Source organism: Salvelinus alpinus, chromosome 15 (genome assembly GCF_045679555.1).
Source record: "Salvelinus alpinus chromosome 15, SLU_Salpinus.1, whole genome shotgun sequence".
Classification (NCBI taxonomy): domain Eukaryota; kingdom Metazoa; phylum Chordata; class Actinopteri; order Salmoniformes; family Salmonidae; genus Salvelinus; species Salvelinus alpinus.
This window is the reverse complement of record NC_092100.1, coordinates 28,711,712-28,725,083: the sequence shown is the minus strand read 5'-3', so window position 1 is coordinate 28,725,083 and position 13,372 is coordinate 28,711,712. Positions and strand designations below refer to the sequence as shown.

Sequence of the window (13,372 nt, the reverse complement as noted above, 5' to 3'; positions counted from 1 at the left end):
AGGCAGAGAGACGTGTCTGTATTGGGTGTTTGTGTGAAAGTGTGTTAGCGAGGTCCTCACCTCGTCACACACGTGCAGAGCGAAGAACAGGACTAGCATGCCTGTGGAAGGGTAGCGTCCATGGTGCCTGGTCCAGCGGTCATGGATGTACTTGAAGAAGGCTGGGTTGAAGATCTGAACCTGGGGAGATTAGATAGCAGCACAGTGTACCATGCTGGGTTTACCAATGATATTGGAGACAGACATATTTATTTACAATTCTGCACTATTGAACAAATACATGACAAAGGTTGGATGGAGATTATAAATATAGATTAGCACCTTGTCCTTGTCCACCCGTAGAAACTGCTTCACAGGGGCGTAGGTACTGAAAGAGAGAGCGAAAGAGACTTAGCACACTTTTATCCTTTAATTTCTAAATTGCTGTGAAATGATTGACTGATTCACAGATGGCACGCTGTTCCTTTTTCCACAGAGAGAGTGCTCTGTTGATGATGTGCTCTGACCTGGAATATATGAGAGAGAGAGACAGAGAGACAGAGACAGAGAGACAGAGAGAGACAGAGAGAGAGAGAGAGAGAGCGCAGCGTGAGAATGTGTTCATGAAGGTGTGATTGTGAAGCCAGCAGTTCACTTTGAATGTGAACAAAATGTGCTAGTGCGAAAAGGTGTGTTTATGTTAAACAATATAAATGGACTCTGGGCCAGCCTGCTCACTAGGCAGGATTAGGCGTCCGCCTAAGGCGGCAGATTGACGAGGGCAGCATTTTCTGAGCTAAACTGACCAAGACGCAACTCCAACAACAACACATAAATCCTCACACAATTCTGCCCCCCCAAAAATGACAATTTCTCTCAACCAAGGGCATAAGGGCTTTTTAGGCGAGCATTGATTCCGCCCTGTGATAAGCAGTGCCCACTTTGTCAAAGGCAGGGGCGCAAATTATTTTGCTTGTCCAATCCCAGCGCGCCTCTCCAAGGTGCTGTTGGAGAGACGCAACGCTGCGGAGCTCCACCAACGTTCTGTCAAGAAAATAATCGAACATAAATCACGTAGCAGATATAGGATATGGTAGAAAGAGTGTGTGGACTTTTCTGTAGGCTACTGGCTGGAGATAAAATGACAAAGTAATGAGATGGACACTTTTTTACATCATGCAGTCATATAGCCTAACCTCCAATCATATAGCCTAACCTCCAATCATATAGCCTAACCTCCAATCATATACTCCAATCATATAGCCTAACCTCCAATCATATAGCCTAACCTCCAATCATATAGCCTAACCTCCAATCATATACTCCAATCATATAGCCTAACCCCCAATCATATAGCCTAACCGCCAATCATATAGCCTAACCTCCAATCATATAGCCTAACCTCCAATCATATAGCCTAACCTCCAATCATATAGCCTAACCTCCAATCATATACTCCAATCATATAGCCTAACCTCCAATCATATAGCCTAACCTCCAATCATATAGCCTAACCTCCAATCATATAGCCTAACCTCCAATCATATAGCCTAACCTCCAATCATATAGCCTAATCTCCAATCATATAGCCTACCTCCAATCATATAGCCTAATCTCCAATCATATAGCCTAACCTCCAATCATATAGCCTAACCTCCAATCATATAGCCTAACCTCCAATCATATAGCGTAACCTAAATGGTGCTCAATCAAATAAAAAATGTGCTGTCATGTTAACAAGCAACATATCCTAAAAACAGAACAGGTCAAAGTAAAATGGACAACATGGATGGACAATCACAACCATCGTCATGATCATTGGTTTCAAGTTTGTATCGGTACATTTTTGACAAGCTGATCATAGCGAAAAAGAGAATAATTCTGCATTTCCCGCAGTATAAACACATTGCAAATAGGCTCACGATAACTTCTGATAAAGTTGGGTAGCTGATATTCAGAGCTTAAATAGACAAATGGATTAGTTACAGGAATCAGGACTAATAAAGCCAATGCAACAGCCTGTTTTACAAATGGTGGGACTACCACATGGATGGGCATTCATACAATTCCATTGTGGGGCAACACATTAGGCTACATCCCATTAAGCACAGGCCAACGTCTTTTGGACATCTTTTTTGGGGTATTTTACAAACGGTAGGCTTACCACATAGATGGGCATTCATAAAATGTAATTTCAGGCAACACTGTAGGGTGCACCTCAGTAAGCACGGATTGAGGCTGACGCCTTTTGGACAATCTTTTTTTGGTGCAGACCGGACAGGCCCTGATTTCCACATCCGGTACGGACCAAAACTGAACCAATCATAGACCATAGATCATAGATAAATTACGTATTTTCAACCTTCATTCAGAACCAAAAATTTGCCTGATTTCAACATCTAAAAAAATAAGTGAAAATAAGTATTCTAAACATACAGAAAATATATACTTTCACCATTCATTCAGAACCTAAATTGAATATTTTAGTTGTCTTTTCAACGTCATTTTGCTTACTGGGACTTTTTAAAGTCTAGCAGCATTTTTTTGGTCTAGCTTAGGGCTGCAGAACAGCAAGGACCGGAACTGAATGGACTGTGTGTGTGTGCTGGCAGTTTTGCTCTCACAAGCGGATCTGTCCAGTGGAGAGTGCGCTGGTGATCCACAGCAGGTCCAGGGTCTTGAAGGGCACCAGGACGAAGCTGACATTGGCTGCCAGGTTCTTGGCACTCTCTGGGTACATGAAGTGGTGGGTGGTGTGGCTGCCTGCATCCTCCTCATAGCCCAGCGTGGGGGCCAGGTTGATCCTGACAGACACAGGTAATCAGACCATACTGGGAGCAGCTCCAATGATAGACAAACACACAAACAGAGGGATATCAAGACATCTAGACAAGACTTGCCTAGTTAAATAAAAATCTCTCTCTCTCTCTACAAAAACTATAAATAGCCTACAGTAGCATTATAGCACAACACATAATATAACTTACTAGCTACTAAACAGATTAACCTAACCTATGTTCTAAACCCCCTCAACTACTAAACAGATTAACATAACCTATGTTCTAAACCCCCTCAACTATTAAACAGATTAACCTAACCTATGTTCTAAACCCCCTCAACTACTAAACAGATTAACCTAACCTATGTTCTAAACCCCCTCAACTACTAAACAGATTAACCTAACCAATGTTCTAAACCCCCTCAACTACTAAACAGATTAACCTAACCTATGTTCTAAACCCCCTCAACTACTAAACAGATTAACCTAACCTATGTTCTAAACCCCCTCAACTACTAAACAGATTAACCTAACCTATGTTCTAAACCCCCTCAACTATTAAACAGATTAACCTAACCTATGTTCTAAACCCCCTCAACTACTAAACAGATTAACCTAACCTATGTTCTAAACCCCCTCAACTACTAAACAGATTAACCTAACCTATGTTCTAAACCCCCTCAACTACTAAACAGATTAACCTAACCTATGTTCTAAACCCCCTCAACTACTAAACAGATTAACCTAACCTATGTTCTAAACCCCCTCGCTCTCCCTCACCTCATGATGTAGTTGTGGCTGTCTATGGTGGGTCCGTAACCGGCCCCGCGCATGTTGCCAGAGTTCCCCACCACGGCACAGCGCAGGCAGCGGGCGGGGTCCCAGGAGCCATAGGGGGAGCGGCCAGGGATCACCTGGAACAGTCGCAACAGCACCTGCTGGATAGTGTGGGGCTTGAACTGAGGCTGCAGCATCTACAAGCAGGGGGCGACAGAGAGGCCACACAGTCAGGAGAGCAGTCAGGGACTGGGAGAATACCATAGACTTTCTCTCATTCCTCGGACAGGATGTCAAAAGAGGGCAGAGGGGTAGGTTTTAGTATCCTAGTGACTGACTCATGGAAAAGAGAAGAGGTTACAAAATATTTAAATGGAGGTGAAAAGAGGTCAGATGTTTTAGGGAGAGGTGACCAAAACATTTACATTGAAGGTGAAACAGAGTCTGTTTTTCAAGTCTTTGCTATAGGAGCACATGTGAACATCCCAACCCCCAAACAAAACAGTTCCATCAGGCTATTGACACTAGAGGACACTAAAGGTGAAAAAAAAAAAAAAGACAAATCGGCGCCCAAAAATACCGATTTCCGATTGTTATGAAAACTTGAAATCGGCGTTCATTGCACGCAGAGTCAGAGTATATGCAACAGTTTGGGCCGCCTGGCTCTTTGCGAACTAATTTGCCAGAACTTTACGTAATTATGACAACATTGAAGGTTGTGCAATGTAACAGGAATATTTAGACTCATGGATGCCACCCGTTAGATAAAATACGGAACCTTTTCGAGGTGATAGTTTCCTGATTAGTCAAAGGTATATGGTTTAGAGAGAAATAGTCGACGCGTTATAATTCCTGTAATAACTTGGGACTGAATTTGAAAAAGGGTTCCTTCGTTATTTTACCGTTCATGTCTTCCATAGAAAATGTCTTGATCTACTTCAAATAAGGTCTGTGTTTCGTGCAGGCTTAAACAGCCTCAACGTTTTGATACCCGTGTAAATCTCACTAGGATAAGGTAACGTTTGTCAACATATTTTCATAAATCCACTCTACATTTTTTTTTTTTTATCTTCGCTTATATTTAGCCAATATTGATCAGAGTTACCTTGTCCTATGGATATCTACACAGTTATAACATTGGCACGGTGATGTAAGCCTACACGAAACACAGATCTTATTTTAAGTGAATCTAAAAATATCCTATGGAATAAATGAAGGAACCGCTTTTCAGATTTTGCTAAAAGGTGTCATGGGAATTATGACTCGCACTTTGGTTGTCAATTCTTACCAAGCCCATTATTAAAATAGGATTTCCTGCATATAGAAATTAAAGTTTTTGTTTTCAACATTCATCACAGGTAACTTAAACTCAGTATCATTGTCACTTCAGAGCTGTGTGTGTGTGTGTATTTATGTATTATATTAAGTTAAAATAAAAGTGTTCATTGTTCATTCAGTATTGTTGCAATTGTCATTATTACAAAAATGTGTGTGTGTGTATGATATATATATATATATATATATATATATATATATATATATATATATAATGTTTTTTAATTTGTTTAAATAAATCGGCCGATTAATCGGTATCGGCTTTGTTTGTCCTCCAATAATCGGTATCGGTATCGAAAAATCATATTCGGTCGACCTCTAATTGACACCCCCTTTAAATACCTCTCTCTCACACAGCTCTCACCCAGCACTCTCTCTCGCTCACCCAGCTCTTGCTCTAACAGCTCTCTCACACGGCTCTCTCTCACGGCACTCTCTCTCTCTCTCACGGCACTCTCTCTCTCTCTCACGGCACTCTCTCTCTCTCTCACGGCTCTCTCTCTCTCTCTCTCACGGCACTCTCTCTCTCTCACACACGGCACTCTCTCTCTCTCTCACGGCACTCTCTCTCTCTCTCTCTCACGGCACTCTCTCTCTCTCTCACGGCACTCTCTCTCTCTCTCACGGCACTCTCTCTCTCTCTCACGGCACTCTCTCTCTCTCTCTCTCACGGCACTCTGTCTCTCTCTCACACACGGCACCCTCTCTCTCGGCACTCTCTCACACGGCACTCTCTCTCTCTCTCTCTCTCTCTCTCTCTCTCTCTCTCTCACACAGCACTCTCTCACACACAGCACTCTCTGTCTCTCTCTCACATAGCACTCTCTGTCTCTCTCTCACATAGCACTCTCTCTCTCTCCAGTTTCTCCCCGTGCCACCCCCTCCCCAATTCTAAGTTTCCCCTGCATGACCTCTCCCCAATGCTCTCTCTCTTCTTTACTCTGTCTTGCCCCCTCCCCCTCCTCGATACCAGCACCTGGCACAGCACACCGGCTTTCTGCAGGGTCACTAATTCTTGGCAGATGTTCAGTGGTTACTGCTGCTGCCAAACAGTGTCTTTACTACTCTGCTCCACTCCTGCTCTGCTCCTCTCAGGCGCCATTGCAGAGAAACTATGACATGCTCTTCATTGCTCAACCACCTTGACCATATACTAGGTATATATGTACTAACCAACTCAACAGTGAAGACTCTTGACTTAACTCTTCGAGAGATCCATTAACCCTAATCTATGCCCTCTTTCACCTTTCCTGTGCACCTACCTCATTAGCTCCTCTCTCTAATCTCATCCTTTCACCAGCTCATTTACATTACACCACTTAGTTGCTTGGCACTAGCTGGTCTGCCTCTGTTTGCAATCACCTAATTATCGAGTGGGATATATACTAAACAAAAACATGAGCACAACATGCTACAATTTCAACGACTTTACTGAGTTACAGTAAAGGAAATCAGTCAATTTAAATCAATTAATTAGGCCATCATCTATGGACTTCACATGACTGGCCAGTTACACATGGGCTGCGGTTGTGAGGCCGGTTGGACGTACTGCCAAATTCTCTAAAACAACTGTGTTGCATCACAACCATCCATCTACGTAGGGACTTATGGTAGAGAAATGAACATGAAATTCTCTAGCAACAGCTCTGGTGGACATTCCTGCAGTCAGCATGCCAATTGCACGCTCCCTCAAAACTTGAGACATCTGTGGCATTGTGTTGTGTGACAAAACTGCACATTTTAGAGTGGCCTTTTATTGTCCCCAGCACAAGGTGCACCTGTGTAATGATCATGATGTTTAATCAGCTTCTTGATATGCCACACCTGTCAGGTGGATGGATTATCTTGGCAAAGGAGAAATGCTCACTAACAGGGATGTAAACAAATTTGTGTACAACATTTGAGAGAAATAAGCTTTTAATGCGTATGGGCTCTTATTTCAGCTGATGAAATATGGGACCAACACTTTACATTTTTGCGTTTATATTTTTGTTCAGAATATATAAAGCAAGGCCAGAAACTCAAGGATGTGACACTAAATAAGTTAAACTTCTGACCAAACACAAACTAATTTAGTTTTCTAAATGCTACTTCTCACAGGTCAGCATCTTTCTCTCACACGTCTTCTACTTCAGTGTTCTGTTAAAAATATCAACCTCTTTTAGCTACGTAATCACCTATGCGTGCTTTCCTGTCTGTAATTCAAACAGAATTACAGGAGATATTTTTCCACTGGACCTCTACAGCTTTGTCTGACTTGTTAATTTCAATTTTCAGACATTACTCAATATCCTCTTTAACAGACCCATCATGTGCTTGCCTTCCTTTAATATGATTGGCAGAGCTGCTCTCATTATTTCCAGGGAGACCAGAAGAACGATAGAGGATGGTAAAATGGAGTAAAACAAAGAAGCTGTTCAGCTGGATCACTTACCACCCACCAGTAGTAGACGTCTGAAGGCAGCTGGATGTTGTCCCGTGTCCACACAGGGGAGATGTCCGGGTCGTAGTTCTCATCAAACCAGTCCGACACCCCAGGGTCCCCCACACAGCGGGGACAGGCACATGTCTTCTGCTGCTGGGTGCTCTCCAGTGGGCCCAGCTGGTGGACACCAGAGTAGTTGGGCACTAGCTTTACTCGGCTGGACTTCTCCCACCCGGGGGGCTCCAGGTAGGGCAGGCCAACGCCCCCCCTCAGAGAGATGGAGAAGAAGAGGGAGGTGAGAAAGACGAGGCCCAGGGAGCCCAGCAGAACCCACACCCTCAATGAGCACCGCATGCCCCCTCCGCCGGCCCTGGCCCCTGCCGTCCGACCACCCCGCTCCACGCTGGTCCCGCCTGTCAACATGGGCCTCAGCTCCCCTGACCTTTGGACCCTCGCCCCTCCAGGGCTGCCCCACACCCAGCCCCAACCCCAGTGCCCCTCCCGGTGCTGGGTGATGGAGGGCACCCGGCCCCCCCAATGCCATGCGCTGTTTCCTGCCACCGTCCCCACCCTGCTGGCCTCAGCTCCACTCAGTGTGCTGGCTGGCTCACGCTGGCTCAGAGAGAACACTCTCCCAGTGCGACAGACAGAGGGAGAGTCGCTGCTCCACAGTGAGTCGCTGCTCCACAGTGAGTCTCTCAGTGTCTCACACTAAACAGTTTGTCAGAGAGTCTGTGTCTGTTGCTTCTCCCCGCTCTCCGTCTCTCCGTACGCAGCTGCCGCTCTTCACACCTATCACCCACCAGCCCGGCTCTCCACTCCCTGCACTGCTCCAGGCCTCGATGGGAGCTCCAGCAGTGTCTGCACATACAAAACTCTGATGAACTCTGCACAAATTGTACACTGCTAGAGTCTGATAAACTGTCAGAGCTTATCACGCTGTGTTAGCAGTCATATCCACCTATAGTGATATCCATGGTAAGAGTCAGGTAGCGAGTCATTAGTGTCATCTCAGCCGTCCATGTGAGTAGCCCGCCCTAGTGTTTGGAGGTCCTCTGTCAAGTGCTGAAGCAGTCTTCTGATTAGTATGCTCTAGCGGGCTAGATGGGAGAAGGAGGGTAAAAGGCGGCGGCGACTGCAGGCAGGCTGGCATGAAAGAAGCTCCATCGAGTCTCTAGTCAACCTGAACAAATAATACGTCTCCCCCTCTCTTCTCACTTCTCTACCCCTGTCTCGCGCAAGCTTTATTTTTTCTGTCAGAAGATCCACTTTGGAGTTTCTGAGACTTGCAGAAAAAGCAGAGCTACTCAGGACCTTGTGTTCTCCTCCACTAGAACGTAGGGCCAGGTGTCCTGTAGTCTAGTTGTCATCGAGGCTGTGAGTGGTGTGTCTGTCTCTCTGTGTGGCAGACTGAGCATCTACCAGCCCTCCAGATGCTCTGTATCCACGTTCTGTCTGTCTGTCTGTCTGTCTGGGGGAGGAGCTCTCTGGACATGTCAAGTCTGATTGACAGGAGAATATGGGCACAAATATTCATAGCAGTGCAGACTCAAAAAGTCTGCGCGACCATCAGAATTCCAGTGCTCTTCAGCCAGAGAAAAAGCAATACTGTAAAACCTCCTAAAGTAATCAAAGCATTCTGGCCGTAATGACAAAGAGGATTGCCACAGAGTCTTAAGAAAATTAGATATGAGGACCTTAAAAGGGCTTACCAATGAATGCCCTGAAAGGAACTGAGGCTATGAGTGACTGGATTGAAAAAAGACAAATCAATCAGAAGAAAAAAATCCCATCTGGCACTGAACATTAAACAGGACAAGAGGGAAGGGGAGCTCAGCAGCTGTCCAGCAGTGGAGATTCTTTGTCTATTTGTGTGTGAGTGTATGTGTATGTGAGGCTGGGCCACTGCCTGCCAGTAGCTGTAGGGTTTAATTGAATTATGCTGTGTAGTGTTGGTGGAAGTACAGGCTTTGTCAGGATGATGTGCCCTGACCTGCTGCTCTCCCTAATCTCCTAATCTGTAATCTCGGCACTGCAGTCGCCTGCCCACCACATTACTCACTCTCTTCCCTCTCTCTGCCAGCCAGATGCTAACCTTCTGCCCAGTGTCCCTCCAGTGCCCTGCAAAGTGGTGCAGTCCTGCTGTTAGACAGTCCTTGTCTGTGTGTGTGTTCACCTCTTGATCCCTGACACAAAGACAGCCTCACAGGGGAACTGAGGAGCAGATAGACACCGTGGCCCCTGTAGCTCCTATAGCTCCTGCTCCCTATCTGCTTGTTTCCAGGTCCCTGTCCTCCTGAGACACCAACACACCGCTTTTCAGAAAGTGGTGGACAGCTGGAGGAGAGAGAGGAGATAATATAAGTGAGGGTGTGAATCAATAGACTGTGCATTTATAACACACAGGCATCGTGGCATTCCCGGCAATAGAGATACTGACATTTACCTGGGTTTTTGACTTCATGACAGTGTTTGATTTGAAAGCTTTTGTGTCGTTCAAGTTATTGTGTCTGCTGTAAAGAAAGCCCCCTTGTCTGAGCCCCTCTCGGCCTTTACTCTTTCCTTGGTCTTTATATTCAAAACAAACCCCAAACCTCTTGAAAAATAAGATGAATCATGCCTACCCTACCAGAATAGCACAGAATAATGATGCTTATCAGACGTTACATTTGTGGTTTGGTGCTTGTCAAGTCTGTTCAGCTACCACATACCCAAACACAAACAACCCAAAACAAAACAAAGCCCCATTCATTAGGAGCATATCTAATTGAACAGAATTAGAGTTTGTTATATCTCAGTATAGCAGCCTCTTCATCTCCCTTATTCCCCTGCCTCAGCCAAAACCCACTTTCCATCTCTACTGCTAAATGCATTTTGTGACTTTGTCTATCCCCCCAAACACCTCATCTCGCTCTCTCTCTCAGGCCAGTCTCTGAGGGAAGAACAGGGGATGTGCTTCTATCTTTGGGCCTCTGTGGGGACCGAAGCTTACAGATGAAAGGAGACAGAGTATCTGCAGCAGGGCCAAAGCACTGGGTTGACAAAGACCAGACATGACATGTAGAAAGAAAGGGACAATCACCAAATAATGTTACACAATGACTGGACCATAATACGTTGGCGCTGAAAACCACATTTGAATGCAGCTCTTAAACTCTCAGGCCACAGTGTAGGTAGGCGCTACGTAGATGGATGGTTGTGATGCAACACCTGTTGTAATTACATGTTTGAGTCATTGGTAATGGATGGATCAGTCATATAAATATAATCTCTCATTCTAGTTCAGTAGGATCGGTGTTTGTACTCTTTTAACTATGCCACCCAATGAAAAATGTCCTTGCTTTCATCAAAGAGGAGACTTCAGGTTTCCATGGCTACATACTGGATTGTGATTGTGCAGAGATGCGTGTTACTCTCACTGAATCAGATTTACAGAAAGACTTACATACAGGAAAGATTGTTGATCCACAAACATTTCAATGTTTACAAAATGGGCCAGCCTGGACTTGCCAAAATGCTTCCAAAAAGCTTGGGAACCATCCCAAAAAAAGACAGAGAACAATAGCATACAGCACACACAAATACTTAGGAAGAAGAGATCAGTAAAATAAACAATAGCAAAATAGCTAAACATGTGGTCATTTGGCAGGATGCTGCTGAGGGATGCTGCCTCAGCTTCAGATTAAATGATGGGCACTGTGATTATATGTGTGGGGGTACCGCTAAAGCGTCGATAATGCCTTGATTTTTTTCGCCAATTAGAACATTTTTACATGACATGTTCACCAGTAAGCGTTGCATTTGTTCCTTGAAGCTGCAGAGCCATGTAAGTGTCCTTGAAAACAGGGAAATCGGAAAAGCACAAGAAGGAGGGATGGTCAGGGCGAGAGATTGAAAGAAGGAGTGTGGGAGTTGGAGGGAGATACAGGAGAGGGGATTGAGACTTACGTGATTGCTACCTGTAGAGATACGCTATCTATCTTCACTGTGACAGGAACATAGGGTACCAGCAACAAGCACAGGCACTGATCCCCTACAGGGCCAGCTCGCAGGCACAGCTTTGAAACTGAAGAAAATGGCTCTCCACCCCATGGCAAATGGGTAGAATTGCAGGAAATGTACTTTAAAACTTTAATTATTCTCAAATGTTTTGAATGCAAAAGTGCCCCCCAACCAAATCTCACTTAGGGCTCCAAAAAGGCTAGGGCCGGCCCTGATCACCTATTTGAATATGTGAAGAAAAGCATAATCATGTTGGGGAGAGAGTTTACCTAGTGACAATCTGGCTTACACTCTTGCAGTGTATGCATGGATCATCTTGACCACAGAGATGATCTTTTCTAATCAAATTCACTGACGTCAATCTAAATATCTCAAAGCTGGAAAAGCCAACAGACAAGCACACATTGGCAGATGAGATGGACACGCTCTAAAAACAAGCATAGCCATATGAGATTGGCTGGGCTTGACTCTGGACCCACTCACTGCTCCTGCATGATGCAGCTATCGTGGTGCATGTCAAGTCCAGGAGTGACCTCACCCAAGTCTCTTCCATTAACCAACACTTCTATAAACACACATGTATGCAAGAACACATGTGCAGCATGCGCACAACCACAACCACACACACACAACACCACACACACAAACACAGTAAGACTTTGTTCCATCTCTGTCCTGATTGTCTACACAGGGTTGTGGGGGGTTGGAGGGGTGAGGGCCTCTGTTGCCCTGGAAACATTGCCTCACAGCTGGCTGCCATGGCAATGTAGCAAAATGTAGAAAAAGATATCCATGGACAACACTGTGTAGCCACCTTAAGAAAGTGCATGCATAGCTGTTGGTTACAGGCTCTATCAATCAGTGGAGGCTGCTGAGGGGAGGACAGCTCATAATAATGCTTGGAACAGAGTGAAGGGAATGGCATCAAACAAATGGAAACCATGTGTTTGATGTATTTGATACTATTCCACTTATTTCGCTCCAGCCATTACCACAAGTCCGTCCTCCCCAATTAAGGTGCCACAGACCGCCTGTGCTATCAATCAATCAATCAATCAAATGTATTTATAAAGCCCTTTTTACATCAGCAAATGTCACAAAGTGCTTATACAGAAACCCAGTCTAAAACCCCTAAAACTCCATCTATAATGGATGCCTTATTCTGTGGACTGAGACTTTACAATGCAGCCACAATGACAGTGTTCGCTTGCCTCTGTCGATTAATCTGAACAAAATACACAGATTTTCAATGCCTGGACCGAGAGGCCTAATCAAATTTAATGTTTAATGGATTAAAGCATTTAAGCGTTATCAAATCACATTCTATTTGTCACATGCGCCGAATACAACAGGTGTAGACCTTACAGTGAAATGCTTACCTGTCTGTCAAAGATTTTTGGAGGGGACTGGACCTGGGGCTTTCCTTAAGGAAATCAATGTGAAATAACTGGCTGACTTTTCTGTGGGATTGTAACCAACAGGAGGCCTAAATCTACAGTAAATGTACTTTCCTCATACAATATCAGAGTTAACCCATATAGTTCCAAGGTGAGAGTCTGTTTGAGAGCTGCATGTGTGGGGTCAGCATCAGCAAATCTCCATCAGCCAATTAAAACACTCACGCTCAATCAAGGCTTGTTGATATTTAAATATGAATGTAAAAAAATAGTTTTTTTCAAAGTGAGATACAAAAATGTGTGAACCTCAGATCTGAGGACTCTCGGTAGAAAGGGTCTCATGATGAGGCCTGTAGTAGAGGCTAGCTACAGCTCTGTGTATCAGAAGATGGGTAGCCTAGCGGTTAAGAGTGTTGGGCCAGTAAACGAAAGGTGAGAAAGGTGAAAAATCTGTTGATGTGCCTTTGAGCAAGGCACTTAACCCTAATTGTTCTGCTAAATGCCTTCAATGTAAAAATTAGATACTCTGACAGCTCCAGCGAATTATTGTTCCTTCTCTGTTGTATGTCCCCAGCTAACAAACATTCCCACAACTTTAGAGAACGTTACATTAGGTAATTACCTACAGTTTTCATAGTGATGTCCAAGGACTGTTTCCAAGAGACCAAGCCCGGTGTC

At 44.6% G+C, this 13,372-nt stretch overlaps 1 protein-coding gene across 3 annotated transcripts in view; it reads right to left on the bottom strand.

Annotated features, from left to right (window-relative positions):
- LOC139539856 (CMP-N-acetylneuraminate-beta-galactosamide-alpha-2,3-sialyltransferase 2-like) overlaps positions 1-13,372 on the bottom strand; it is a 51,676-nt gene that overhangs the window by 4,881 nt on the left and 33,423 nt on the right. The window contains exons 2-7 of one of the 3 annotated variants that reach the window (XM_071343200.1): positions 9,472-9,632; positions 7,305-8,156; positions 3,539-3,732; positions 2,604-2,783; positions 322-367; positions 61-180 (exon numbers count right to left, since the gene is read on the bottom strand). In XM_071343200.1, the coding sequence (XP_071199301.1) occupies positions 61-180; positions 322-367; positions 2,604-2,783; positions 3,539-3,732; positions 7,305-7,718 (954 nt within the window). In that variant the 5' untranslated portion in view covers positions 7,719-8,156; positions 9,472-9,632. Of the gene's footprint in view, positions 1-60; positions 181-321; positions 368-2,603; positions 2,784-3,538; positions 3,733-7,304; positions 9,651-13,372 lie in introns of those variants that run through there. The other 2 variants (XM_071343198.1, XM_071343199.1) reach the window with 2 other exon arrangements.